Source organism: Vitis riparia, chromosome 3, assembly GCF_004353265.1.
Source record: "Vitis riparia cultivar Riparia Gloire de Montpellier isolate 1030 chromosome 3, EGFV_Vit.rip_1.0, whole genome shotgun sequence".
In the NCBI taxonomy this organism is placed as follows: Eukaryota; Viridiplantae; Streptophyta; class Magnoliopsida; order Vitales; family Vitaceae; genus Vitis; species Vitis riparia.
In genome coordinates, this window is record NC_048433.1 from 6,761,873 (window position 1) to 6,785,409 (window position 23,537).

The following is a 23,537-nucleotide window of genomic DNA, read 5'->3' on the forward strand; positions in this document are numbered from 1 at the left end:
CAAATCTAACATTAAGAATTTGATGAATTTACTTAGCTTGCATTGTAGTAATCATCCAAGACAATTTGAAGAGAAAAATCCCCAAATTTCAATTAATCAATCAATTGGATCAAATTACCTTTGCAATTCAAGTTCATTTCTCTAATTCACCATAGATCTTGCCTCTAGATCCTTCATCATCTGAGAAAAACGAGATTTAGCCACTCATGCTTGGAGATTTGATCTCACAAGACATGTTTGGCTATCGAGAAAATGATGGAAAGTAGAGAATTATATAGAGAAAAAAGAAATCTGGAAAGTTTTACAATTAGAAAAATGTAAAAAAGTTTTTTAAATGAGTCAATCATGTTTCTATTTATAGGCCAAGGTCAAGAGGACACTTGGCATCATCTAAGAGGTCTTCCGGATGCTTATTCATCAAGGAATCTGAAGAAAATACATTTTCGCACGAGCCTCAACAATTTCGCATGATGGTGAGAAGTGGAAAATCCATCAGCTTCATTTTCATCTTTCTGGAGCATTTTGCATGACTGTGCGAAAATTTCGCATGGTCATGCGAAATTGAAAAACATGCTTTTCCAACTCCTCTTTGCAATTTCTCCCATTTCTTTATTTTTAATCCACCCCCATCACCTTCAATTAAGCCCCAAAGATCGGTCCAAACCAATTACATTACTTCTTTCATTGTGTATTTGAATCATCATCAACTTTATTTGTTTTCTTCAATTTGATTCATCTCTTTTGGCACAAATTTATCAAAAGCATACCTTAAAATGATTCTAAAACTTCATAAAACTTGTTAGTAACTCTTGAAAGGCAACAACATGTTAATTGAGTGTTTTAGGCATAATTACTACTCAAAAGATGTAAAATTCATGAGAATTATTATATAAAATATGCTCTTTTTTTAGTAGTAATCAACTACTAACCAAGACCTGTTGAGATGTTGCTCGAACGTCATCTTCGAGCATAGAATATTTGTCCTCCCGTCTGAACAGGTCATCTATTGTTGCAAACGACTTCTTTGCGAGATACTCAAATAATGGCGTGCCTAGGTTAATGCTTCGCTTGAAAATCTACAGGATGACATCCATACTATATGATTCCACTTGGAGTACTGCTTGCCCGAACCACTTCATGAAGTATCTAAGCGACTCGTTCTCCTGTAGCTTGATGTTCTGCAGGGTGCTTATGTTCTACTTTTGGCGAGCGGAACATAGGTAGTGGCCCACAAAGGCTTCCGAGATATCTCAAAACTTGTTCACGAAATTTTGCAAGAGACGATGGAACCATGAGAGAGTCGGGCCATGTAGGCTAGCTAGAAAGACCTTACACATCAGTGCATCATTCCCTATATCAAGGATCATGAGTTGCCTGAAGTGCATAATGTGATCGAATGGGTCGCTCATTCCGTCGTACATCGTGAATTTTGGCACTACAAACCCCCTGGGCGTCTTGTAGTTGATGATATGGGGGCCAAACGACGTGAAGAACATGTCATTCAACCGTCGGTTGATAAAGTCGGGTGGAGCTCTCATCAACTATACTTTAACTTGCTGCCTTAATAGTTGAGAAGGTCCTTCTAACATAAGTGTCGCGGCTAGGGGACCTAAATGAGCCCTTAGAGTCTCTGACATGCGTGATTGCCCCTCCGCGCTTGGCACTTGAGGTCCTAGTCGGGCTCGTATTGCATCTGATAAATGCGACCTTTTGTCGCGCCTCATATTCCTGGATACCTGGGTAGAGATGGTTTCTTCATCCGGCTGTACTCAGCGATTCGGCGAAGATTCCTCCTTGGACTGTCTTAAATAACTGCCATAGGAGAACTTTGTGCCCTCTTTGAGTGTGCTAACTTTGAGAGGGTCCCGTTGTCGACATTTGAGTCTGTAACTCCTTATTTTCTTCTTTGAGTCATTTCGTTTAGCGAAGCAGAGTTCGCATTTGCTGATCATTTTCTCATTGACGCCTCTCCATGCTTTCACACCATACGAAATAGTCTTCGCCAACCATAGCTAACGATTGAGTTCTTGAGAATGTTGACATCCTTAGTTTTTTCGTTTCCCACAAACAACGCCAATGTTGGTGTAGTGCCAACCAAATTTAAGTTTGTTTAGCTTCTTTGGAGTCAGATGGGCTTCTTTCTTGTACTAAAGGATGTTCGGACAGGTGGTTCGGGCACGCCCCTCCGAAGCTTAAGTCAGAAAGTAATAAGGATATATCCAATTATTTCAAATGGCAATGTACGCGTGTACCTGTTTTATGCTTCTCAAGGGGTTTTTATAGAACGAATGACACCATTGTCATAACGTTGATGGTGCATTCATGCCTTTTTTTTGTGATGATGATTGTCATTAGGGTGAAAATCAAGCCTTAGCAAAACAGTCAACACCATCATTTTTGCGTGGATTGGGCAATCATACTAAACAAAATCCGCTAACTTGTGTCATTTGTTGGTTGTCAAGTAAGAGTCTCGAACCATGTAGTTGACTATGCATTTACGTTTTTCAATGTTATTGATTGTGCGTAACAATTAGTATTCATTGAATTTTAGGCATAAATGTCGTCTAGGCCGTTGTCTAGACATTAGGTGCGATTATACATCTACTAAATGCCTGAAATCTCCGACTGTGTTGGTTAATCCGTGTTTTTTATTTAGGAGAAGACACGTGGAGAGAAACCCCCCACACTTAAGAGGTAAGATCTAAAGATGTGCATAAATAAAACAAAATTATCAATTTAGATTAATACATCAACATAATTATTATTTTAAGCAATTCTTAAATTATCAATCTCCTTATGAGGTAATATTAATACATTATTCTTATATGCTTCTTTAAAAAAAATTTAATTTAATTTTTTTTTGTATATAATTAATTTTAATTAATTTTAATTTTTTTTATATTTTTATGAAAAATCTTACGTGAAAATTTTATGTTTCGTAATATATTTTTCACGAAATTAATTTTTTTTTCCATAAGCTTAAAACACCAATTTATTTATTTTTAATATAGAAACACATGGACCGCACTGGGCTTTATGAATTGAACATGGGATGGGCCTAATCTGGTGGGCCGAACCCGTAAAAAAATGTCACAGGGCTGAGCCACACAGGATCACCAATCCTTAGCCTCAAAACTCATAGGAGCAAAAGCAGAGAGTGCGAACTGCAGAGAGTGAAGCCGCCATGGCCACCTCTCTACTCTCACCTCTCTCTTCTCCTATCTCACCCTCCACCGTGGACGCTCACGATGTTGGTTCCGCCGGTGGTGCCGTCAAATCCTCTTTCCTTCACTGCACAAAGCTCTTCTCTGCTCCCAAACTCGGAAGAAGCGCAGTTCGGAGAGGGTTCAGGTCTCCATCTGCAAAGGCCTCGTTTGACCACATACCTAAACAGTTCAGAGAGGGAAATCTCCAAGATGGATGTAATTCCTCTTTTTTATGCATATTATGCCTATTTTTACTGGCTTTTGGGGTTGAAATTTTGGGCCTTTAATAGAATAATTTTGAGTGCTTGGACGGGTATTTCATTTCTTGGTCGGTTTATTGTTGGATATAATTTTGATTGCTTGGACGGGTATTTCATTTCTTGGTCGGTTTCTTGTTGGATAAAAATTTGAATTGAATACAATAATTTTGAATGCTTGGACGGGTATTTCATTTCTTGGTCGGTTTCTTGTTGGATAAAAATTTGAATTGAATAGAATAATTTTGAGTGCTCAGATGGGTACTCCACTTCTTTGTTTCGATTATATACATCTTCTCTCCTTTTTTTTTTCCTTGTTTGATATTATGCTTTTATTAGCCTGTTTTGATTCATTGATTCTTGTTTGGGTTTTGTTTGTGTTCTTCAATGGAAAATTTTTTGTGGGGTTTTCCCCCTTTGCTTTTCTTTTTATGGTTTTGCTACTATGATTACTGAGAGTAGGTGTTTTTCCCTTTATTAGGCAATTCAATTCCACCTATGGGTTTATTTATGTGTTCAAACACCTGAGCAGAACTCAACCTGAGAGTCCCCATTGTGATGATTTTGCTTTCACAACAGAAGGCGTGTAGGAACTGCAATTAATTTGGGAATTATACGAATATTTATTTCTGTGTGGTTCAGTTTCAATAAAGCAATTACTTGCCCATTGGATTAGTCTATTATTGTGTATATTGGAATGATTGTAGTTAGATGTTCTGTTACTGAACATAAATTAAAATTGCCAAATTCAGTTTAACAAAAGTTTGGAATTCATTTTGGTGCTCAAATCAAATTTAGAGCTCTTCCATTAGAAACCCTTTTAAAAAGAATCGCTTAGTGTCTGAATATAAACTAAAAAAAAAAAAAAACATTTTGATAGTGTTTTTCGTTCGTGTGTGCGTGTGTGTATCTCCATATTTTTAACAGTGATTTCAAAATTTGCCAAACACTTAATATTTTTAAGATGAGCTCTGACCCTTGAACCAACAATCTGGCTACCCAGAGAAAAACAGATTTGGAAGGAAGAAATTGATACTAAATTTAGAAGTAATACCAAGAAAATTTATTTCAGAATGCTAAACCATAGACCCTTCAAATTTGATGAAATTCTTTGGATGCAAATTATGGCACTACAAATTCTTTGATGTTCATTTTGGACATTATTGTATCTTTCTATCAGTTTTTGCAGTTTGGTACTCATTGTCCCTGAAATGAAGGGTCTATTTGGAAATTGGTTTTGAAAACTGTTTTTCTTCTGAAAATAGCTGTTTGAAAATTTGTTCTGAAAGTTTGTTGTTTTTTAGAATAAATTTGAGGTGTTTTTTTTTAGTGTTTTAAGAAATAATTGAAAATATTAAGAATACTTTAAGAACTTTTACATGGTGCATAAGCTCATAGTGCCTAAATGGAGATTAATCCAAGGAGATTATTTTTCATATTTGAGTTCTCAAATAAAATTTTGTTCTTGAAAACAATTGAGAATTGTTTTTAAAAATTGTCTTATGAGAACTTTTCTCAAAAACATTGCCAAACAGGCCCTACTTGTCTTATATTCCTTTTCCTTCTTCCAAAAAAGGTAGGAATTTCCTATATGAGAACTTGAGACTTGAGAGAGCTTCTTGTTCTGAATGATACATGACCTTGTTTTGAAATGCTCAAGCATCCCTGATTTTTATTTTTATTTTTAAATCAGGATTATATGAATTAATGTTTACCTAACTATGTTCTCTTTTGCAGTGATGGAAAACTATAAAAATGTTCCCCAGTATTTTTATGGCCTTACACCTTCACAAATGGACATGTTCATGACAGAAGATAATCCCATTAGCCGGCAGTCAGAAAGAGTTACAGAGGTCATTTCTTCAAAACTCCCTAATCTCAGCTCACTGTACATCCAAGTGGCTACGATTTCTAAAAGAAGCCCCAGAATAACTAAATCATCTTAGTAGTCCATTTTTATTGCTTAATAATTCACTTGGAAAAAAATAGAACTCACTGTTATATCAGTGGATTTTTTATCCAGGAGGGATTCTTATTCTTCAATAACTGTTAACAGGAAAGCATCTCATCTGCTCGGAATTATTTGGATAATGGAGGGATGTGGAGTCTATCAGGAGTGAATGACAGGGGTCCTTCAAAATATAGTATGAGTGTAAGCATGTATCGTGGAGGCAGAGGATCTGGAAGACCCAGAACTGCTCCTCCTGATTTGCCATCTTTGCTCTTAGATGCTCGGATTTGCTATCTGGGCATGCCAGTAAGTCATTCTCTCTCTCTTTACTTATCCTGTGCTCTGGGTATTGGCTAGGAACTTCCCTATTTCTCTTGCCATATTGCTTCGATTTGATTAGTTGCCTTGATATTTTTTTTCCCCTCTAATTTTCTGCAGATCGTACCTGCAGTAGCTGAGCTTCTTGTTGCTCAGTTTATGTGGTTGGATTTTGACAACCCCTCAAAGCCTATATATCTCTACATAAATTCAACTGGAACACAGGTTAGCTCTGGAATACATTATTTTAATAATACCGTTTTCTTCACTATTTGAGACACTAAATAATTTTCTGAGGTTGCCTTAGTTTTTCTCATCTTCAAAGTTTGTATCCCATCTGTTTCAATTTGGTTCTATGATGCAATTCTTAGAATGAGAAGATGGAGACTGTTGGATCTGAAACTGAGGCATATGCTATTGCTGATTCCATGGCGGTAAGTATTAACATTAGTTATATGTGGCATTTTTTGCTTATATTTATTAATTATGGATGTTTCTTGGAATCAAGTGAAAGGTTCCTAGCTGTTCCACCAGATTATTTGTATACAATTTAGCACATATCCATGTCAGATTAAGATTTAGTTGATATTTATGCCAAAGAAGATATGCTAGTTGTTTTTATAGGATCTCAGAAGTTAATCTTTGATCCATTTGGCCTGCTTTAAATTTAACATGTGCAATATCTGTTTCTATCTGCCTGAAGTACTGCAAGTCGGACGTCTATACAGTGAACTGTGGCACAGCATATGGTCAAGCAGCAATGCTTCTATCAGTTGGAGCCAAGGGTTACCGTGGTCTACAGCCAAATGCCTCCAGTATGAATCAACTTCTCTCCTAAAAGATTTGAATTATTTCTTTTGGTAAATTTTATTTGTATCCTAGAAGTTGTCAAGACAATGCTGCTTTCTGCATCCTTGAATCATTCTTTTTCATGACTCTTCAAGTTACCTGAAATCTTGTTGCTGAAGCCAGGAAAGTTGCATAGTTGGCACTTCAGATTCAGGCGACTTGCCTGATGAAGCAGTCTGCTGTACTGAAGTCTGGACCAACTTTCTGCTTATTGGCATGCTGTGGTTGATGGCTTAGGGTTTAAGCAGTCTCCCAGGGTCTGGAGGGAAGTAGATCATCAGGATCCCTAATCCTAATGGGGGGAGAATCGCCTCTTCGATCCCACTCCTTCACATTCAAATTCATAATTTTTGAACCCTATCTTTCAAATAGCCAGCTTTTAACCTGGTTATTAAGATTGCTTTGCCTAGAAACCAATGTGTGTTGAAACAATTGGAGAGAGTGAGGAAGATGTTTATAACCCATCAAAATTTTAACAAATGAAGAAAACTAGTACAATCAAGGCCTTGGACAATAGAGTAGGTAACAGCAGCTGGAAATTGGAGTAAATGCAAAGGAATGTGGTTACATATACACTGCATGATGCTATTGCCACAACATGACTGGAAAACTTTTGAGTCCTTTCAGAAGCACTGATTTTGTTGTATTAGATAGGGAAAGTTTAGCCATGCATCCAGTGGTCCCAACTGCTCCATCCAATCCATGTAGGACTTCAAAGCAATAGGCATCCCCACCATGGAACCACTTTGGTCCAAATTGCTGTCCAATATATGGACTGCCAAAGTTAATTTGGTAAATTGGGTTTATTATAGTTTATGCATCTTTTGAATGAAAGTAACCATGGTTTTCAAGTGTTATTTTGGTTGGCTATTTTCATTTTACCCCCATATTCTCTGTAATCTCACATCCTTGAGACTTGTTTCTGAAGTTCCTTTCATTTTGATTTTGTTTGAAAGAATTTTTTATTCTTTTTGACGCCAATATATTGTCTTTTGTTCAAACTTTAAACACAAAGAGGGGGTGAATGATTTCTATATTCTTGGTTTCTCATATTAGTGTACATGCCCTCAAGCTGCAAAGAAAGTTTTGAGGGCTTTAGCAACAGCGCATTGGACTATGACTAATTTTGAAATCTGAAAAAGGTGCATGGAGTATGATGAATTTTGAACGAAAAAAGATGAATAAATAAAAGTTGATTTTTGTTTTTTTTTTTTTGCTAATCAAAAACTCTTTATTTGCTATAAAAAATGAAAAAAATAAAAAAATAAAATTGTTGAGTCCTTGCCTCGATTGGAAGTAGTGGCCTTCAAATCTTCTTTTGGTTTAGTTTGTTGTGGTTTCCTCTTGCTCTAAATTTCTTTACACCTTTTTAAACTTCCTACAGCTTTACCATTTTTTTATACATCTACTTCATAATGAGAGAGTGCATTATTTTGGTCAGCATCACATATTAATTTCTTTTATTGGATATAACCATGATGATAATCACTGTTTTTGTAGAGTTACATGATTGACCATTTTTTGTTCGGGATTTTCTTGTTTCTTAATGATATGAAATGTCCAGAAAATGCTTTAAGATTTGTTTCCCTCTGGAGAGTCCTCTCTCCAAATGCCCATTGAGATTAGGAACTCATTTTCCAGTAACTATGGTTATGGCAGTTGTGCCAATCTAATTCTCTATTTGTACTAGTGGAGCTTGCTAATTTAGAATTGTAGTTGAAATAGTTGGACTATGTGTTCTCTATGAGTTCATGGAATATAGCACATCTTTGTTCTTTCCTTCCCTATTGACCTTATTTTTTTGGCTGAATTGCAGCGAAATTATATCTACCTAAAGTAAACCGATCAAGTGGGGCTACCATAGATATGTGGATTAAGGTCTTTCTCCCTCTCTCTCTTGCTCAGTGTCTATCTATTATGCTCTATTTTTTATTTCTATGCTCTATTTTTTAAAAGAATTTCCTCCATCAGGCCAAAGAACTAGATGCAAACTCGGAGTATTACATTGAGCTATTAGCTAAAGGAACTGGGAAGACAAAGGAAGAAATAAAAAAAGATGTCGAACGCCCAAAATATTTGCAAGCTCAAGAAGCCATTGACTATGGCCTTGCAGACAAGATAATTAGCTCAATGGATCCAGCATATGAGAAACGGGTAAAACTCTTATTAAATTTTTCTCTCCCGTTTTGTTAACATCACTTGCTTTCCATGTCTATTCTAACAGTACTTTGTTACTGATCAGAATTATGATGAGATGCTTGCCCAAGCAAAATCCATGAGGAGAGCACCAGGAGCTGGCCCACAAGCAGCTCCCTCTGGATTTAGGTAAATACAAAACCGCAGAAGGGAAGCATTTGGCCATCCAATCTTTTGCACACCATAAATGGTCACAGAACTGCAAAATGGACACGTTTGGATACTGAGAAAGTAGTTCCATTTGGGGCTTTGTTTGAAATTATAGCTTATATGTAGACACAAATGTATTGCCCCCTTTCATGGCCAGGTTGCACTTGCCTCTGCCAATACTTTTTTAGTGCTGTATACATGGTCAAGTTCAGTTACTACCTGCGGTTATCATGTGGGATTGGCTTTTATTCATATTTTCTCAGCTCCGGTCAGTTGATTGATTGCTTTAGAATTGGAGATGGCAGTGTAAAGAAGATGATTTGAGTGGGGGTGGCATAAGAAACCACATTGAAACAGAATGCTATGCAAGTTCTACTCTTTTTTTCCCCTTTAACATGGCACGTACTCCTGGTCTATTGTGACAATGGCAGAAGTCACAAAGAAAGCTGAGAGGGTTCCCCTAATTTCTGGGTTCTAGCTACTGCCCTCATATCTTATTTTCAGTCTGCCTGGTGTCACTCAATATTTCAGGGAAAATTCTGGGAAAAGATTCCCTTGTTGGCAAACTTCAATGATTTCCATTGAAGCAAAAAGAGTTAATTTCTTTTACTCAATTGCTTCCCATTCAAACTAATGGGGCCATGGCATACTTCTCACCTTTGCAGCACAAAAAAGATGATCAAAGAGCCAACTAGAAAACATAAAATCAAAAGTAAGTTTGAAGGATACAAGTACTGATGTGAGAAATGCTAAAACCGTCTTATTACATCATGTTGTGCATATTTATCTGATTTCATAATCTTATTGGAAATTCAAAATTTAAATTGGAAACTGACTTTGACATTGAAAACGGACTCTAATTGTACCTATAAATTAGGAACACTCATAGAAAGTTTGACTTAACACAATTTTATAATAATTTCCTTCATGAATACAAGGCTGAATATCTCCTCTGCTTGTTAATTATTCCTATCCTGAAGGAGAGTTGTTAGCATTATTGATTTGTAAGGTATGCAAATCAGACTACTTTCCAACTTCTCTTTGTGAAGGTGAGTTGTTAAACCCATCTCTACATCCACTTAATTTTTTTTTAAATAAAATTGATATATAAAATGATAAAACTACCTTCTTCTTCCTTTTATAAGTTTTTATATTCTCTCCTCTTAAATTAAGAAAGGGGTTATAATTTTGTTTCATAGTGGAAATTTTTTTGTATTGCTTGTGGAGGTTTCCCTCATAATAGAGTGTTTTACTACGAAAGTACTTTAACCCATTATTTTATTTATTATTTTATTTATTACTTTATTTTTTTTATTGTTATATTTTCAAATTATCATTGCAAGTATCATTTCATAGCAGTGGTATCAAAGCCTAGGTCTAGGACAGTAGGTGGTTACTTGTGTGGTTTGTACATGTCTAGGAAAGTTCTGTCAAAAGGGTGATAAGAGCCTCAGGAAAGCCAGTTTTAAGTGGGACCACTATGACCTTTCCACTTTCCTAGGGACTTTCTTCGTGTATCCCACACATACATTTACTATTATCATGGGTTACTATTCATTGTAAAAGTGAAATAAATGGTGGTGAAATTTAAAATAGAAAAATCCAATGGGAGTAATTTTGGGCTATGGAAAATGAAAATGAGAGTCATCTTGAGGAAAGAAAATTGCTTAGAAGCAATTGGTGAAAGGCTAAAAAAATATTGAAGATAGAAAATGGGAGCAAATGGATACGGATGCCATTTCAAGCTTACATTTATCAATAGCAGATAATATACTATCAAGCATCTTAGAATTATAGTCGACAAAAGAAATTTGGGATACTTTGACAAGCCTATATGAAGTCAAGTTGTTGCAAAACAAAATCCTCTTAAGAAAAAAAAAAAAAACTCCACACTCTTTGAATGTTAGAATCTACTTCAATGACTGAACACATTAACACCTTGAAAACTCTGTTCTCTCAACTATCAACTATGGAGCATAATATAGAAGAGAAGAAATGTCTTGAACTTTTACTCCAAAGTCTACCTGATTCATATCATAATCTCATCATAAATGTGGCCAATGGTGCCTTGCTGCTTTAAGAACAATGTTAGTCTTTAATGATGTTGCGACTACTATACTTGAGGAAGAAAGTAGGTGTAAAAACAAGGAAGATAGAATATCATCTTCTTAACAAATTAAGGCTCTAATTATTTATAGAGGAAGATCAACATAACATGTTTCTAGTGGGAGTCACAAATAGATTAGGTCAAAGTCACAAGGTAAAAAGAAAGTTAAATGTTATCACTGTAGAAAGAAAGGGCACATAAAAAAGGAGTGTTGACACTATAAAAGAGTGGTAGACAAAAACATGAAAATGAAAGAATTTGAGCCATCAAATACTTAGAGTTATGTAGCAAGTACTTCGGATGAAGACGAAATCTTGTATAGTGAGGCAGCAACAATTGTGAAAGGCAAAAAGAGATTTTCTAAAGTTTGATTAATTACTCAATAGCAACATGACACATGACTTCTCATAGAGAATGGTTTCACCAATATGAACCTATTGCAGGGGGGTCAGTTTACATGGGTAATGGTCATGCCTTGGAGATTGTTGGTGTTGGCTCTATCAAAGTAAAGATGGATGATGGTGTGATTCACATTATTCCAAAGGTATGACATGTGAAGGGCTTAAAGAAGAATTTGCTATCAATAGGACAACCGGATGACCTTGGGTATGAATTCCATGTTGAAAAAGGAATTATGAAAGTTATTAGAGGTGCACTTCTGGTGATGAAGGCAGAGGAGATTGTTGTAAATCTATACATGTTGCATGGGTTGTTGCAAACTTTGGAAAAGAATTGACAATGAAGTGGCATCGCAAACTTGGTTACATGTCAGAAAAGGGATTGAAAATCCTCTTTGATCAAAAGTTGCTTCTTGAACTCAAAATTGTAAGTAAGCAACATAGATTAAGATTAGTATATCTAATGCAAGAAGTAAGAGTATTCTAAACTTGGTTCATTTTGATGTTTGAGAATCACTGATCACATCTCTTTGAGGCACAAATTATCTAGTGTTGTTTGTAGATGATTATTCCAAAAGATGTTAGGTGTACCTCATCAAGAGAAAGTCAAATGTTTTTCATTATTCAAAACCTTTAAAGCACAAAGGGAGCTTGAAATGGGAAAGAATATTAAATGTTTAAAGACAAATAATGGAGGAAAATTCTATAGGTAGAAGTTTGATGCATTTTGTAGTAAAAAAGACATACAATAATAGAAAACTATTGCTTATAATCTACAAAAAAAATGACGTAGCAGAGCAGACAAATAGAACTCTTGTAGAAAGAATGAAAGTTATATTGAAGACTACAGGACTACCCAAACCATATTTGGCTAAAGCAACCAAAATTGTCTACTATATAATTAATAGGTCTTCATCAATAACAATTGAGATGAAGACACCTATGGAGATGTGGACTAGTAAGTCAGTGGACTATTCCTCCTTACACATATTTGGGTGTCCTGCTTATGTGATGTATAATGACTAAGAAAGAACAAAACTGGATCCAAAATTTAGAAAATGCATATTCTTGGGGTTTGTTGATAAAGTAAAGGGGTATCGCCTGTGGAATCCCACAACCTACAAGGTTATCATTAGTAGAAATGTCATCGTTGTAGAAGAAATGCTACAAAGTGAAAAATGAGATAACACACTGATGAAAAAGATAGATATTATAAGTTTCATTGGAAACAAATAATCAGAACAAGAACAACCAAAATATTTTGAAGTAGTTCCAAAGCACAATGAACAAGTACCAGTTGAGTCTGAGATACTTGAAGTGCCACGGTCAATCCGAGAAAGAAGAGAACCTTCTTGGCACTTAGAGTTTGTTATGACAACCAATCTTTCATACGGTCTTCTTATAGAAGATGAAAAGCCTTCAAATTATTAGGAGACCATAAACAGTTTGGATTCATCTTTATGGATGGCAACAATGAAAGGGAGGTTGAAGCCTTGCATAAGAACCAGACATGGAAACTTGTGCCACTATCACCTAAAAGAAAAGCTATTGGAAACGAGTGGGTCTATAAGATCAAATGTGATAGTAATGACCAAGTGGAACGGTATCATGCAAGACTAGTGGTTAAAGGATATGCTAAAAAAGAAAGTATTGATTTCAACTATATTTTTTCTCCAATTGTTCAACTTACATCAATTTGAATAGTTTTGGCTATGTGTGCTGGATTTGATTTGCACCTTGAGCAGTTAGATGTGAAAACTAAGTTTCTTCATTGAGAGCTTGAAGAAGAAATTTATATGCTCCAATCGGGAGATTTTAAAGAAAATGGGAAAAAGAACTTGGTTTATAGGTTAACCAAATCTCTATATGATCACATGTTGGTATAAGAGACTTGATTTCTTCATATGAAGCCTTGGGTACAATAGGCTTAATTCAGATCATTGTATATATTACAATAGGTTTGAGGGTGATGATTTTATTATCTTGTTGTTGTACGTGGATGACATGTTGGTTGCAAGCCTCAACAAAGATCAAATCCAAGAAGTAAAGGCATAGTTGGTTTGGATGTTTGAGATGAAGGATCTAGGACCAACAAACAAAATTCTAGGGATGCAAATTCTCCGAGATAGACAAAGTAGAAAGATTTGCTCTCACAGAAAAACTATTTCAAGAAAATTTTATGTCGTTTCAACATGCATGATTGTAAGCTAGTTTCTACCCCACTTCTTGTGAATTACAAATTATCCTTAAGTGTGAGTTGTAGTAATGAAGTGGAGAGGATGGAACTATCTTAAATACCATATGCATCGGTAGTGGGAAGCTTAATGTTTGCTATGATTTGTACAAGACCAAACATTGTACAAGTAGTAGGAACGATAAGTCGGTTTATGGCAAATCAAGGGAGAAAGCATTGGAATATAGTTAAAAGGATCCTTAAATACATCAAAGGGACCTCAAATGTTACATCATGTTTTGGAGGATTAGAATTCATCGTCAAAGGTTATGTTCATTCAGACTTTATAGGTGATCTTGATAAGAGGAAATCTACTATGAGCTATGTGCTCACGCTTGCAGGAGCTGTGAACTGGGTTTCAAAAATTTAAATTGTTATGGCTCTATCTACAACAAAAACAGAGTACATGACAGCTACACAAGCTTACAAAGAAGCTATTTGGATTAAAAGGTTATTGAAGGAGCTTAGACACAAACAAGAGAAGATTTTCTTGTTCTATGACAATCGAAGTGCCTTGCACATTGCAAGGAATCTAGCATTTCATTCCAAGACTAAGCGCATAGGGATTCAATATCACTTTGTCCAAGAAGTCGCGAAAGAAGGAACTGTGAATGTGCAAAATATCTATACAAAGGAAATTTAGTAGATGTATTGACAAAACCAATTAATACTGATAAATTTAGTTGATGTAGTCCTCTTATGGCTTAGCAGTAATGTAAGTAGCATGTTATAGGGCAGGACATAGAAGAATGACTTCAAGTGAGAGAATATTAAGGTTGAACTCATCCCACATTGAAAGAAGACAAAAAAAGGGAGCTTCCTTGTGTTATAAAAAGAGTTCTTCGCCCCCTTATGCTATTCATCCCATAAAAGGTTTTCATCCTTTTGTAATCTTTTATATTCTCTCTCTTAATTGAGAGAGATGTTGTAATTTTGTCTTCATATAGTGAATATTTTTTTGTCTAGCCCTATGGAGATTTCCCTCATAACAAAGGGTTTTACCATATAAGTATTTTTATCCATTATTTTATTCATTGTTTTATTTATTACTCTATTTTTCTTCTTATTATTTTCAAATTATTGTTGCGGGTATCATTTTATAACATCTTGGTATTGAATGTAAAAATTTTATTTTTTAAAAAAAGGAAAAAGGAATGGATGCATGAAAAGTTGGTGGATGCATTTAAAACTTTTTGAAATATTTATCAATTTCTGTATGCTTCTTTCAATGATATTGCACCTGACGCATGAAAATTTTGTCTAATCTTATTTGTAAATGGTAAATTAGTCTACTAACAAGCCTTTGATACATACCTCGATCAACCATCATACCATTTATTTCCTCTCCTAACTTATGATTTAGCTCTATAGGGGTGACTGGAGGCTTGCAACCCAGTTTCCCCATCTCATTTAGAAGATTTGTTACATATTTTTGTTGAAAAATTAAATATAAAAAAAATATTTTTTCTAATGTGCAATAGAAAGCATGTTAATTTCTCAAAGTTCCTAATAGTGACTAGTGTCAGGTATAAAAATATCCGTTTCTTTTTTTTCTTTTTAGGAAAAATTTTAATTTCCCAAATTCCTTTATTTTAAACTCCCTTCAAGATATCGCTGGACGTACTCCCTTTCCCTTGGATCATTTTCTGTGACAATTATATCATCCATATACGTATTTTCCAAGGCGTCAGCTTGTCATGTCAAACCCAAAATAAAACAATTTAGAGATCGTGGAAACGGGAAACCAGAGAAGCTAGCAAACGGGGTTGGGGGACCCCAATATTTCATCTCCTGTACAAATATCAAAGCTTGTAAACCGATGTCTTACAGGATAACCACAGAACTTGTTAATTTTGAAGGGCACAGCTGCACTCAGGCATCATTGGGAATACTCTGTACGCCAATGGATCATCAAATGATTGCTCATGATTATGCTATTTATCCACAACTAGATTTAGCAGAGGGTTTTAACCATGGAGTTTTCTGTTGGGGATAATATCAGGCCAAAGAGGAAATATCATGTAACTTTGATTCAAAATCAGTTTACATATCAAGTTTAATGAGCTTCATGAGGAAGTGAAACCTTGCAATGTAATATAACATATGAACACAGACAGAAATATCATTAAAACAAGCCTTTCCACAATTTTCAGTCATTTGGGAGGGGATTAGGGTAACACTTTTGGCTTTGGCTTAACTTCCATTTCATTCACGCTGCGTACGAAGATAGCATCTGGCTCATGGCTGCAAAACAAATGAGCAATTGCTAAGGGGAAAAACAATATATCTATATATATAGACAGAGACAGAGAGACAGGATTCATTCTTACGGTTTGTCTCCCTCTTCAAATGTGTAACTTGATGCCACAGCCAACAGGCGACCGTCTCTGCTAAACGATAGTGCTGCAACACTTGAAGGGTATTTTGAATACTGGAAGACAAATGCATAGCAGAAATTATAGTTATACTCAATTTTCTCCGATTGAAATTAGAAGACAGAATTTGTTCCACAGTTGTTTACCTGATATAGCCTCTTCTTGTTGTTTCCATCCCAAACATTCACAAAACCATCACAACCTCCAGTTGCAAATGTGCCGTAGCTGCAGGTTGAATTTGAAAGCATGGTCCAATAATTAACTAATATGCAAGTATTGTGCAAAGAAGCTACTCAAAATACTAATTGATACTTGAACATGAGTCATGTGATCCAAGCCTTGGACCAACTCACAAGCAACATCAGAACATTGCCAGTCACAATTTTTTATAGCGCAATTGAACAAGGGATTTAAAGGAAGGAATTTGAGGAAATATGAATTTGAGAAATCATTTTTCTAGTCAGATAGCTCAGGACATTCTTAGGAAGGATTCTAATTTTAGGGTACTTGAGATCTACAAATCTAAGCATTTTAAAATAATATGGGGAACGTGTTCTCTCACACCCTCAAGTATAAAAGAGAGACAATAGTCCATCCTTATACCACTGTTGTGGCCACCACACCATCCTACCATGCCACCCAACAACCACCACAGTTTTCCATTGCCACAAACACCAAAGAAAGTTACCAACTGACCACCATCACCACTACTACCATGCCATGCCACCCTACCATTGCTGTAAGTATCAGCAACCACTAAAATTGTACCATAACCACAATTCTCACCATTACAACCTTATTACGAACATATTCACTGAAACTTAGGACACTCATAAAGACAAATTTTCGTAGGAAGGAATTTTCTTTCCCTTCAGACGTTTTTGTAGCAAAAATGAACATGGTTTTTCAGAAATCTTTTTCATTTTTCAAGATGAAACAATGGACGTGTTCATTTTGCATCCTTTTCATAATGTAAAAGTGCTTGCATTACTGAAAACATGGAAAACAATACTTAAATGCTTTTTGAAAATGACCCATTTACAAGAAACATTTTCGAAACAGTTTTTGTAAAGATATTAAACATGCTCTCTCTCTGTACCATTTTCACTGTCTTGCAGTTCAAAAATGATCCATTTATAAGAAACATTTTCAAAACAGTTTTTGTAAGCTATTAAACATGTTCTCTGTATCATTTTGTCTGTTTTCAGAAATGGAAAACCGATCTCATTCTTCCAAGCAGATCCTCCATTTCAAATCATGATCAATTCCAAACCAAATGCAATCTCAAGGAACTTGCGAGGTACACAGATTTATAAAATGTTCTTAAGATTTTTGGACCAAACTAGTAAGACAAGGCCAGCTTTAACTACCAACAAAAATTTGCTTATCTTACTTTTCAATGCAGTAAGATGTATATCCATTCGGTCAAGCTCCCAAATTCTTTTTATTCTGCTAACTTAACAGGTCAAGTGAGATTTTGGGTTCCGAAACCATTCCTCTGATAAAGAGCAATACAACACACGCTATCTCTTTATCATAGGAACAGGTTGTCGCCTTTCTTTGCATCAATAAGTGCATGTGCTATCCATTCTCAATCATTCAAATTATTAAGAACTCCTGGACAAATTGACTACTGAAAATTACATTGAGGGGATCATCCTTAACAAGAATATTATTTTGATCATAGAGATCACCCTTTCAATGCAGCATCAGGGCTTTGGGGTTCCATCAAGTAATTCCCAAAACCAAAAGGCAGAGAAGGTGATCACTGATGTATAATCCTGTTAGCCTATAGTTCCTCCAGCAAGAGAAAAATAAAAAATATAAATAAAAATAAATACTTACATGGGGTGGAATGCAATTGCATTTACTGGATACACAATGTCTCTTCCGGCCTCTGATTTTCGATGACACTTGAATGCATATCTGCACAATGCTAAAACCATCAATAAGAAGTAAAATGATAGACAAAAATTTTGCAGTGTGGAAAACACATACAGGGAAAAACATAAAGATGTAAGGGGGAGGCCTGTGAATAGCATCTAAGTCCAGGCACAAGAAATACTATTTCATACTTTTTGGCTTGACTGGCCTCAGAGAGTTCAAAAAATTCCATTGCAACCCGACCTTCAACAGAACTAAGAGCATAACCTGCACGCAGCACAGTCTGGATTACAAAACATTCTAACCTGAGACAAACTAGAGAATGAATGCACCGATCAAACAATTGTTATCAGTTGATTTTTTATTACTTACTAGAACTGGTCATAGTTCAATGCCAGCAGTCACAGGCTGAGCAAGAAACCGTACATTATTTGGTGCTTGTCATGTTTCCCTCTCAATGAAGGCACCATGTTACACCATATAAGACTATAGAGGATTCTTTCATACTAGTGATGAAAAGAAAAAGACTTCGTAAGAAGCTTCCAATGATACAGAAGTAGAGTGTGAGAAAGAGATGCAATTTTAGTATTGCAGTGAATTCATGAAAAGGATCTCACAGCAACTGTTAAACTAATAAAAAAACGGAAACCATGTTGAATGAGAAACAACTAGAGTGCCCCATATGATTTGGAAAATTATCAACTGCTAAAAGGTATAGTTAAAGATTTCATAAGATAGTGTTCCAAACATCTAGTGTTCAGATGAATACCTGTTCCATTGGGGTAACAACGCACACACCTAGTTTGATATTTCAATGAAGATTCCCTTCGTTGCTCAGGTTGAGACATATTTCGCAAATCATAGATATTTACATGTCTTCCTGCAGTTGCTACTACTAATCGATTGCTGAAAAGAGATAGAGAATAAACACGCTCAGGTTGTGCATATGTCCCAACAAGAGTGCGCTCCTGCCCACTTGCTCCTCTAGGATCCCAACACTTGAGTGTTTTGTCCCAGCTACCAGTTACCACTTGCCCTAAACTCGAACCATTAACAGACAAGAGAAATGTTAAGTATTCACATTTTTAACTGGAACAAAAATAATAGAATTTGATGCATGATTTAAATATAAAATAACTTAAAGAAACCAATTATAGAACTAACATGTCATTTTAATGAGAAACAACAAGGGACAATAAATGATTAATGATAAAGCCACATTTATTGAATTGGGATCATAATTTACTGTAATCCAATGGGAAAAACCATCAAACATTTTAAACCCTTACTTTCAATAAGGGACCTGGCCTTGCTGCAAGATAGGCCATAGGAGCAAATGAGTGACCAATTTTTGAGTTAAGCAAAAGAAAAAGAAAATGAAATGGGAGCAGCACATCATCTGCTGAAGTTGCACCTTATGGGGCTGCTCTGTGGCAAAGGGCTCATCGGGAATCGAATGACTTTGTTTCTTTATTTATCTCCTCCCCACAAAAACGGATCGATTATTTATTAACTCACCAGCTTAACATAGGGTGAAGGATTACAAAATCTAGTTACAAGGGAATGTCATCATAAATTGGTGACACACCTGTTTGCTTCTTATCTTTTCATGACAACAGACATTGACAATAAATGGCATATTGTGCTATGTCCCTAGTCATCAGGCCTAATCAATTTCTTCACATATGTTAGGAAGCAAATCAATCACCAATGACTAACTTTTCAACAATCTCTATTTTCCTTTTTCTTTTTTTTTGATAGGTAAAAAGTGAGAATATATAACAATCTCTATTTTCTTTGTCATCACTAATATTTAACTGATCTACTTAATGAAACAAGAAGATGCTCAAACATGCAAAACTTCCCATTTCTTGTTATCCACTATCTTAAAATCAAACATAGATCTTACCTAACAAACAGAACAACATACATGAAGATTTTAAAGCTGTATCCGATAATAGAATGTCAGATATAATATCATGTCAATACTGTGCTCAGAAAGTTATTTGAATTTAATCAACTCAACTTAGTCTTAATTAACCAGGAGGAGTCTTCAAATTGTTAAGCAATTAGGCCTGCCTATGCTTTTAAAGAAAGTCGCTGCGCTGATAGACCAACAACCTCAAACTAACAGTTATCATTCGACAATTATCCACAGTTTACAAGGAAAGATGTCTTTGGTCATTCTGGAAAACTGTTCAAGTTTTCAAGTGGCATACAGTAACAAAAACAAAAAGGTGTGTGTGTGAGAGAGAGAGGGAGGGAGAGAGCGAGAGAGCAGTTACGCTCGCCTATCTGCAGTTTACAAGGAAACACACACTAGCAAAAACAAAAAGAAGTGTGTGTGTGTGCGTGTGAGAGAGAGAGAGGAATGTTGTCACTAGACTCACTACTCAAATTAAAACCAACCTGTTGCATAAGAGTACTCAATACAACGCACAGGTGCATCATGCCTTCCTAAAACATCCTCTTTTCCATGGCTGAAAACAAGCCTGAAAAATCAATAGCAGAATCTTATATTAGCTTGACTAGACAATCTGATGTGGCATTTGGCATTACAAAATGGAAGGAAAAGAAGCACAATTCAATAAGACAAAAACACATTCTACAAGAACTGAAGTGTTAGTAAGAAAATTCTAGGCCATCATCTGCGAACAAATGAATCTCAGTAGAAAACTAAAGAGACTATTCAATTTAGTTCTTTTAGGAACCATTAAAAGTTCACATAAACAACCGGTTATCATAGAAATTAATACACATGGACCACCAAAATGAAAGCAAGATGTTAGTAAGACAACAGAGGAATGAAATTGAGGGAAAATTATGTCCTTTTACAAGTGTATAAAACTCAAATGTTCACCCATGTTCACATCAGTCAGGAACAAATACTGGTTAGCATCACTACATTTGAAATTGGGAAATTGTTAAACAAGCTATTTTAGGCTGATACAATGTTTTAAAAAGCTAAAGACGGTCTTAAGGAGTTTTGCCTATGTGTGGCAAGGTGAAAGCCTCAAGGTATAATGAGGTGTAAGCCTCAACTTAAACAAACAAATAAATAAAAATTATCAATTTTTTATTTAAAAAAAAACCATAAAATCGCAATAAAATTAAATAATAAAAAAGACATAAGCTTCATAATGATAAAATCAATTATTTTTCATTATTAATAGTTTTAATTTAGTTCCTTTTTCTCTCACAAAATTTTGATCTCTCTCATGGATTTACCACATAATTTTCAACATTATTATTACAATTACTAGGATCCTTCCATGAGTATGATCATATCCGATTGTTATATTATCCTCCCCATTAGTGTCAATATCCAGTCGTCCGTCTTCTTCTTTGTCCACCAAATGTAGTGGTATTTTTTTTATTTATAAATAATTAGATTACATATGAAATCAACTACTAGGAGTGTCAACTTATCCCTTAATCTTCTCAATCTCCTTTTCCCTTCCATTTTAAAAGTTAATTGAAAGTTAAGTAAGCCCTTATTTTCTGAAAGGTTTAACCAAGTAGGGACCCAATGCAAAATTCAAGAAATTTATATAAAAAAATCCATAAAAACATAGATTATAGAACCCATCAAAACTGATCGAATATTGAGACTTAAGTCTCTTATAAACATATACCAAAGGCCCATAAAGGTCGAAAACCCTTTGAATATTTGAGGCTATAGCCTCAAAGCTATAAGTCTCGATAGGTTGAGGCTTAAGCCTTGATTACCTTAACTAAGACTATAGCCTCAAGGCTAAGTTGTAAAGCATCGCCTTGAGGTGAGCCTCAAGGTGTAAGCCCCATTAACCTTAAAACATGGGGCTGATGCAGAAGAAAGAATTTTGATTGCAAACAAACAACAAACGGAGCATAAATCTGATAATGCAAGAATAGCTATGAATGTTTTTCTTCATGCTTCAATCTTAGATCCAAAACTTAGATCTTATGGGATGCTGCTACAATATATTTATTCAAGCATTTGTGTTTACAATCCAAATATGATATCCTATTTGTAGTATATGGCACAAGCTGTGCACAAAAATCGAATGTGGCATTAAAAAGGTTAATATAAAAAATAAGCCGGGGATAACAAATGCCTAAAGAAATATGTCGTCATGAAGATCACTCTTGTCAATGAATATCAAAGACAAAGTTTAGAAAAAACACCAGAAATAAGTCAAGAGCATGCCATCATTTATTTCACGTGAAACAACAAACACTATGTGGTATATGTTTCTACATAAAATGTGGTTTTTTCACAAATAATTTAGGTGAAACTGCACTGTGTGATCGATGGGAGTGTCACATAAACGCACATTGAAAATTGTGAAAAGGCCTAATATTACTTAAGAAACTTGCAAACAATACTCTTTTTCATGCATAGCTGCTCCAGTGATAGATTAATTTGGCAGACTTGTTGCTTTTTGTATGCGAAGCATCTAAGCTACCTAATTCACTCTCATTCTTGCAAGTAGTGAAACAATCATGGGAATTTTAAAAGATTGCACCACACAAATAGCATGGAAGAATTTGAAAATAATATAACTCATAAAATACCAATAAAAATATTAAAAAAATAAAAATGAGAAAACTTGTATAAAGATAAATTAATAATAATATCAGCAGAAATGAGTCATGGAAATGAAAGTTGTGCATTTAAGAATCAGGAACTGAGATAATCTCTACACCATAATGGGTATCAGCAAGTCATTACACAATAATTTTCAGCATAGATTCAAATGTCTCCCATCCCTTTTTGCCCTTACATGGTCAAGGAAAATGATTTTCATGACTGTTTCATCCTATGGTAAGGCCAATTTGTTTAGCAGGGAAATTTTTTCTCAAAAAAAATACAATTTTAGTTACAGAGATTTTTTTATTCAGACGCAATTGAAGTGATAAATTCTCATCCAGCTTCCTGCTATAATATCCAGGGAAGATACATTAGAGCTCATTTCCTACAAACATTTTTCTAGAGAAATATGTATAAATTTCCAGCTGCGAAAAATTACTTTTTCTCCGAGGGACTTAATTGAAGTTTCATTGAAAATTTCCAACATACGGAGCTTGAGAGAAAGAAAAAACGCTTTCTAGAAACTTTCAAAAAGTATAAACTCCAAATTTCCAATACTTTTTACTATCCTGTACTTCCTGAGCAACCAAACAGAAAATTAGGTGAGGAATCAGTCTTACCGCCTCACGGAATTGTCGACGCTGGCACTGAACCCTGAGGAATCGTCATGGAAGCAGCAATCCAAAACAGGGCCTCCGTGCATGAACTCTCCTCGCAACACATTTGCACTCGCATCGTACAACCGAACACTCTAAAAAATCGAAACAAACCTCAACATCGAATTGAGCTTCGAGATCCAAGCATTGAAGAAACAGAGCTAGGTTTTGCGACATACCTTGTCCCAGGAGGATACGAGAAGGTGGTCGCTATGATTGGAGAAGCGGAGATTGGAGATCCCATCTGCCGGAGGGTTCACGAGCTCCCGGCCGATTACCGGGGGGTTCACAGCTGTCATAGCGTGATTAGTGGAGTAGCGTTTAGAGTTAGGGTTTTGGGAGGGAGGGAGGGAGGGAGAGAGAGAGAGAGAGGGAAGGAGATTT

The 23,537-nt window shown here is 35.5% G+C and overlaps 2 protein-coding genes across 2 annotated transcripts; one reads left to right on the forward strand and one right to left on the reverse strand.

The window, feature by feature from the left end:
* The first annotated feature begins 3,147 nt into the window (after positions 1 to 3,147).
* LOC117911411 (ATP-dependent Clp protease proteolytic subunit-related protein 1, chloroplastic) lies at positions 3,148 to 9,317 on the forward strand. The gene is made up of 9 exons (XM_034825774.1): positions 3,148 to 3,422; positions 5,201 to 5,316; positions 5,520 to 5,720; positions 5,853 to 5,957; positions 6,104 to 6,166; positions 6,436 to 6,547; positions 8,398 to 8,459; positions 8,553 to 8,735; positions 8,824 to 9,317. The coding sequence occupies exons 1-9, from the start codon at positions 3,185 to 3,187 to the stop codon at positions 8,908 to 8,910; spliced, it is 1,167 nt and encodes a 388-aa protein (XP_034681665.1). The 5' UTR covers positions 3,148 to 3,184; the 3' UTR covers positions 8,911 to 9,317.
* A 6,346-nt stretch (positions 9,318 to 15,663) lies between these two features.
* On the reverse strand, positions 15,664 to 23,529 carry LOC117909154 (mitotic checkpoint protein BUB3.2). The gene is made up of 9 exons (XM_034823060.1): positions 23,333 to 23,529; positions 23,118 to 23,248; positions 20,334 to 20,416; positions 18,694 to 18,960; positions 18,116 to 18,191; positions 17,886 to 17,966; positions 16,187 to 16,265; positions 15,996 to 16,096; positions 15,664 to 15,909 (listed from the first exon to the last, which is right to left on the reverse strand). The coding sequence occupies exons 1-9, from the start codon at positions 23,450 to 23,452 to the stop codon at positions 15,834 to 15,836; spliced, it is 1,014 nt and encodes a 337-aa protein (XP_034678951.1). The 5' UTR covers positions 23,453 to 23,529; the 3' UTR covers positions 15,664 to 15,833.
* Positions 23,530 to 23,537: the final 8 nt, after the last annotated feature.

Coding starts and splice junctions, on each gene's coding strand:
- LOC117911411 (XM_034825774.1), top strand. CDS start 3,185: ATGGCCACCTCTCTACTCTCACCTCTCTCTTCTCCTATCTCACCCTCC. Junction 3,423..5,200: donor GGGAAATCTCCAAGATGGAT/GTAATTCCTCTT, acceptor TCTCTTTTGCAG/TGATGGAAAACTATAAAAAT. Junction 6,167..6,435: donor CTATTGCTGATTCCATGGCG/GTAAGTATTAAC, acceptor ATCTGCCTGAAG/TACTGCAAGTCGGACGTCTA.
- LOC117909154 (XM_034823060.1), bottom strand. CDS start 23,452: ATGACAGCTGTGAACCCCCCGGTAATCGGCCGGGAGCTCGTGAACCCT. Junction 20,417..23,117: donor GTCGACAATTCCGTGAGGCG/GTAAGACTGATT, acceptor TTGATTTTTCAG/GCTTGTTTTCAGCCATGGAA. Junction 18,961..20,333: donor TGAGTACTCTTATGCAACAG/GTTGGTTTTAAT, acceptor GTTCGAGTTTAG/GGCAAGTGGTAACTGGTAGC.